General features: G+C 38.9%; 1 protein-coding gene across 1 annotated transcript; it reads right to left on the bottom strand.

The window, feature by feature from the left end:
- Nucleotides 1-258: 258 nt before the first annotated feature.
- Nucleotides 259-4,217, bottom strand: LOC138769923 (transcription factor HES-3-like). The gene is made up of 4 exons (XM_069948676.1): nucleotides 4,173-4,217; nucleotides 3,193-3,288; nucleotides 3,012-3,093; nucleotides 259-617 (listed from the first exon to the last, which is right to left on the bottom strand). The coding sequence occupies exons 1-4, from the start codon at nucleotides 4,215-4,217 to the stop codon at nucleotides 259-261; spliced, it is 582 nt and encodes a 193-aa protein (XP_069804777.1).
- Between the last annotated feature and the right edge of the window lie 2,540 nt (nucleotides 4,218-6,757).

Below are 6,757 nucleotides of genomic sequence, written 5' to 3'. Positions count from 1 at the left end.
CTCTATTCCCAATCCCACTGTAAACAATCCCTTTAAGTCTCGTGTAGTTAAACAACTTGACCAAACTCTTTAGATTTAGAGAACTCCGTCTTTATTCACATATAGAATTATCAGTATAAAAATAAAGCTATGAATACAACCTATATACAATATACAACCTATATACAATATACAACCTATACGTCCAGTATACACCAGATTACGCGATATTCTTCTAAAGAACAGATGGGTTCCCCTCCAGAGGAGCAGGTCCGGGGGTCACCAGGGTCTCCACACATTCTGCACTGGGCATCTGGACGGCAGGGTAAGAGGACTGGGGGCTGCAGACAGTGCTGGGTGCTCAGGGATGCATGGAGAAGGTGCCGGATCAGAGGACTGGACTGTGCCGGACTGGGAACACCATGGCTGTGCGACATCTGCAGAAGTGGCGCTGGGGAGGAGGCTGCTGTCCTTGGTGCTGAAGCTGGAGGGCGGCAGGAGGAGGAGCTGGTCCTGTACAAAGGTGAGATGGCCTATGGGGGCGCCACACTCCTCAGACTTCAGCAGGAACTGGCTCACACTGCTCAGACAATTCCTGAATCCTGCCTGATACTCGGCACTCCTGAAGACTGCGCCACCTGCTGGGGAGACCGAGAAATGGTCAGCAACTGGAACATAGGGGGGTGTAGTCAGATAGATAGGAGATAGATAGATAGATAGATAGGAGATAGATAGATAGAGAGATAGATAGATAGGAGATAGATAGATAGGAGATAGATAGGTAATTAGGAGATAGATAGATAGATAGGAGATAGATAGATAGATAGATAGATAGATAGATAGGAGATAGATAGATAGATAGATAGATAGATAGATAGATAGATAGATAGGAGATAGATAGATAGGAGATAGATAGACAGAAGATAGATAGATAGGAGATAGATAGATAGATAGATAGATAGATAGATAGATAGATAGATAGATAGATAGATAGATAGAAAGATAGATAGGAGATAGATAGATAGATAGATAGATAGATAGATAGATAGATAGATAGATAGGAGATAGATAGATAGATAGATAGATAGGAGATAGGAGATAGACAGAAGATAGATAGGAGATAGATAGATAGATAGATAGATAGATAGATAGATAGATAGGAGATAGATAGATAGATAGAAAGATAGATAGGAGATAGATAGATAGATAGATAGATAGATAGATAGATAGATAGATAGATAGGAGATAGATAGATAGGAGATAGATAGATAGATAGGAGATAGATAGATAGGAGATAGATAGATAGATAGATAGATAGATAGATAGATAGAAGATAGATAAATACAAAGATAGATAGATAGATAGATAGATAGATAGATAGATAGATAGGAGATAGATAGATAGATAGAAAGATAGATAGGAGATAGATAGATATGAGATAGATAGATAGATAGATAGATAGATAGATAGATAGGAGATAGATAGACAGAAGATAGATAGGAGATAGATAGATAGATAGATAGATAGATAGATAGGAGATAGATAGATAGGAGATAGATAGATAGATAGATAGATAGATAGATAGATAGATAGATAGAAAGATAGATAGGAGATAGATAGATAGGAGATAGATAGATAGATAGATAGGAGATAGATAGATAGATAGATAGAAAGATAGATAGGAGATAGATAGATAGATAGATAGATAGATAGGAGATAGATAGATAGATAGATAGATAGATAGATAGATAGGAGATAGATAGACAGAAGATAGATAGGAGATAGATAGATAGATAGATAGGAGATAGATAGATAGATAGATATTAGATAGATAGATAGATAGATAGATAGATAGATAGATAGGAGATAGATAGATAGATAGATAGATAGATAGATAGATAGATAGGATATAGATAGATAGATAGGAGATAGATAGATAGATACATAGATAGATAGATAGATAGATAGAAGATAGATAGATACATAGATAGATAGATAGAAGATAGATAGATAGATAAATAGATAGATAGGAGATAGATAGATAGATAGATAGATAGATAGATAGATAGGAGATAGATAATAGATAGATAGGAGATAGATAGATAGATAGATAGATAGATAGATAGATAGATAGATAGGAGATAGATAGATAGATAGGAGATAGATAGGAGAGAGATAGATAGATAGATAGGAGATAGATAGATAGATAGATAGATAGGAGATAGATAGATAGATAGATAGATAGATAGATAGATAGATAGATAGATAGATAGATAGGAGATAGATAGATAGATGATAGATAGATGATAGATAGATAGATAGATAGATAGATAGATAGATAGATAGATAGATAGATAGGAGATAGATAGGAGATAGATAGATAGATAGATAGATAGATAGATAGATAGGAGATAGATAGATAGATAGATAGGAGATAGATAGATAGATAGATAGATAGATAGATAGAAAGGAGATAGATAGATGATAGATAGATAGATAGATAGATAGATAAATAGGAGATAGATAGATAGATAGATAGGAGATAGATAGATAGATAGATAGATAGATAGATAGATAGATAGATAGATAGGAGATAGATAGGAGATAGATAGATAGGAGATAGATAGATAGATAGATAGATAGATAGATAGGAGAGAGATAGATAGATAGATAGATAGATAGATAGATAGATAGATAGATAGGAGATAGATAGGAGAGAGATAGATAGATAGATAGGAGATAGATAGATAGATAGATAGATAGATAGATAGGAGATAGATAGATAGATAGATAGATAGATAGATAGATAGATAGATAGATAGGAGATAGATAGATAGATAGATAGATAGATAGATAGGAGATAGATAGATAGATAGGAGATAGATAGGAGATAGATAGATAGATAGATAGATAGATAGATAGATAGATAGATAGATAGGAGATAGATAGATAGATAGATAGATAGATAGGAGATAGATAGATAGATAGATAGATAGATAGATAGATAGATAGATGTATTGGGGTTCTGTTACCTTGTACAGAGTTTTGCAGAGTTTTCAGATATTTCACAGTAAGTTCTAGAATATCCGCTTTTTCTAACTTGCGTTTCCGAATCTGTAATATAGGAAGATGAGGAGATGGTTATTATAAGTTCTGTCCTCCATGTACTGGACTCTAATAAGAATCATGTGTATCACAGGGCAGAATCCTTACATTCTGGGAGTAGTTGTTCTCCAGCAGAGTCTTCAGCTGCTCCAGGGACACATTGATCCGGGCTCTTCTCTTCTTCTCCATCAGGGGCTTAGATACCTGAGAGATACCCGAGACATTAGTATCACCACCTGTAATAATCAGGGACCTCTATACTGGGATTATAATGGGACTGTACTTGGAGTATAATGGGACTGTACTAGGATTATACTGGGACTGTACTGGGAGTATTCTAGAATTATACTGAGACTGTACTGGAAGTATACTGGGACTGTACTAGGATTATACTGGGACTGTACTTGGAGTATACTAGAATTATACTGGGACTGTACTAGGATTATACTGGGACTGTACTGGGAGTATACTAGAATTATACTGGGACTGTACTGGGAGTATACTGGGACTGTACTAGGATTATACTGGGACTGTACTTGGAGTATACTAGAATTATACTGGGACTATACTGGGACTGTACTAGGATTATACTGGGACTGTACTTGGAGTATACTAGAATTATACTGGGACTATACTGGGACTGTACTAGGATTATACTGGGACTGTACTGGGAGTATACTAGAATTATACTGGGACTGTACTGGGAGTATACTGGGACTGTACTAGGATTATACTGGGACTGTACTGGGAGTATACTAGAATTATACTGGGAGTATACTGGGACTGTACTGGGAGTATACTAGAATTATACTGGGAGTATAATGGGACTGTACTAGGATTATACTGGGACTGTACTGGGAGTATACTAGAATTATACTGGGAGTATACTGGGACTGTACTGGGAGTATACTGGGACTGTACTAGGATTATATTGGGACTACTGGGAGTATACTAGAATTATACTGGGACTGTACTGTGCGTATACTGGGACTGCACTGGGAGTATACTGGGATTGTACTAGGACTATACTGGGACTGTACTGGGACTATACTGGGATTGTACTGGGACTATAATGGGGCTGTACTTACCTTCCTGAAGCTGGCTGGCTCTCTGGGCTCTGCTCGGGTCACCATGCTGGAGATGGGGTGGTGGTCTCTGGGCTGGAGATGGGGTGGTGGTCTCTGGGCTGGAGATGGGGTGGTGGTCTCTGGGCTGGAGATGGGGTGGTGGTCTCTGGGCTGGAGATGGGGTGGTGGTCTCTGGGCTGGAGGCTGCTGTCTGATCTGCACACTCGGGGAATCCCTATATATACAGTCCTGGCATTTACATCTGAACAGGACACTTGACCTGTGACCCCGACCATCAAGACACAAAAGACCCCTCCAATATCCACTCATCCATGAAGGTATTCAGAGCCCAATGACTGAAGGATAGAGAGAAGGGGCTGCACAAAGGAGAGACCCTCTGATCTTCTATATAAGACACATGGATACATAGAAAGATACATAATAGATAGATGATAGATAGATAGATAGATAGATAGATAGATAGATAGATAGATAGGAGATAGATAGATAGATAGATAGATAGATAGATAGATAGATAGGAGATAGATAGATAGATAGATAGGAGATAGATAGATAGATAGATAGATAGATAGATAGATAGATAGATAGGAGATAGATAGATAGATAGATAGATAGATAGATAGATAGATAGATAGAAGATAGATAGATAGGAGAGAGATAGATAGGAGATAGATAGATAGATAGATAGATAGATAGGAGATAGATAGATAGATAGATAGATAGGAGATAGATAGATAGATAGATAGAAGATAGATAATAGATAGATAGATAGGAGATAGATAGATAGATAGGAGATAGATAGATAGATAGATAGATAGATAGATAGATAGGAGATAGATAGATAGATAGATAGATAGGAGATAGATAGATAGGAGATAGATAGATAGATAGGAGATAGATAGATAGATAGATAGATAAGAGATAGATAGATAGATAGATAGATAGATAGGAGATAGATAGTAGATAAGAGATAGATAGATATGAGCCAATAAATCTTTTCACGGATCACACTTCTGGAGTGCTGCAGTCGTTTGATATTTAGCTTATCTATTCCACCGGTTGGACCGAGGTGGGACAGCTGGCACCCATACACGAGTTACCCGAGTGCTGTGCATTTTTTGTACATCTATCTATCTATCTATCTATCTATCTATCTATCTATCTATCTAACTATCTATCTATCTATCTATCTATCTATCTATCTATCTATCTATCTCCTATCTATCTATCTCCTATCTATCTATCTTCTATCTATCTATCTCCTATCTATCTCCTATCTATCTATCTATCTATCTATCTATCTATCTATCTCCTATCTATCTATCTATCTATCTATCTCCTATCTATCTATCTATCTATCTATCTATCTATCTATCTATCTATCTATCTATCTCCTATCTATCTATCTATCTCCTATCTATCTATCTCCTATCTATCTATCTATCTATCTATCTATCTATCTATCTCCTATCTATCTATCTATCTATCTTCTATCTATCTATCTATCTATCTAACTATCTATCTCCTATCTATCTATCTATCTATCTATCTATCTATCTATCTTCTATCTATCTATCTCCTATCTATCTATCTATCTATCTATCAAATCAAATCAAATCAAAAAAAGCTTTATTGGCAGGTCCAAGTTACACATTAGCATTGCCAAAGCATGGGGAGAACAGGGAGTTGAGGAAATGGGACTCACCCGGGGTCGGTGTACAGGGGTTCATGATGTATCATGGTGGGGGGGGGGGGGGATACATTCAGGGTCGGGGTATCGGAGTCCATGACCTATCGGGGTTGGGGTATTAGAGTCCATGACGTATCATGCTCCTCTCAGTCTATGGCAGGCGGTGACGTATTGTGCCACTATAGTCGCTGTGGTCTCTTCTTCTCCCAGCAGGATGGGTAGTTTCTCTTCCTCCTCCATGGTGGAGAAGCCTGGGAGGAGATTGGAGAGTCTCCTATAGTGAGTGTCCCTCACTGCTGAGTATTTGGAGCAGTGTAGCAGGAAGTGGGCCTCATCCTCCACGGCCTCCTGGTCGCACTGCTGGCACAGTCGGCTCTCCCTGGGGATGTAGCTCTGTCGGTGCCGCCCAGTTTCAATGGCCAGGTTGTGGGCGCTCAGTCTGTAGCGGCTCAGGATCTTCCGGTCTCTGGGGTTGGGAAGCTCCTCCAGATATGGGGCCAGTCTATACTCCCTCTGCAGGCTCTGGTACACGGCCAGCTTCTGGGATGCCCTGACCTCCTCTCTCCATTCTTGGACGTAGTCTTCTTGTCTCCTGGTTATTGTGTTCCTGATCCCGGCTTTTGTGAGCTGGTATGGTGGGATTGTCTGGTTGGGCTGGGTTCCAGAGGGTATGTTTTGGGGCTCTGCTTTGCCTGGGGCCCCTTGGTGTAGCAAGGCTTTATGGTGATAGAAACCTTCACTACTACCATGTAGGTGACCCCAGAATGACAGCGCCCTCTTCTGGATAGTTAGGTGCAGGGGGAATCTGCCCAGCTCTGCTCTACAGGCACAGTTAGAGGTGCTCCGATGGACCTGGAGGAGATGCTTACAGAACTCCAGATGGAAGATTTCCGTT

The sequence above is a fragment of the Dendropsophus ebraccatus genome, chromosome 12 (genome assembly GCF_027789765.1).
Source record: "Dendropsophus ebraccatus isolate aDenEbr1 chromosome 12, aDenEbr1.pat, whole genome shotgun sequence".
Classification (NCBI taxonomy): Eukaryota; Metazoa; Chordata; class Amphibia; order Anura; family Hylidae; genus Dendropsophus; species Dendropsophus ebraccatus.
This window is presented reverse-complemented; position numbering and strand designations above follow the sequence as displayed.

What these genes read in the sequence shown, in the direction of transcription:
- LOC138769923 (XM_069948676.1), bottom strand. Translation starts at nt 4,217, where the DNA reads ATGGTGACCCGAGCAGAGCCCAGAGAGCCAGCCAGCTTCAGGAAG. An exon ending in AGCCAGCCAGCTTCAGGAAG is followed by an intron (nt 3,289 to 4,172) that starts GTAAGTACAGCC and finishes GGTATCTCTCAG; the next exon opens with GTATCTAAGCCCCTGATGGA. An exon ending in TCTGCAAAACTCTGTACAAG is followed by an intron (nt 618 to 3,011) that starts GTAACAGAACCC and finishes TCTCCCCAGCAG; the next exon opens with GTGGCGCAGTCTTCAGGAGT.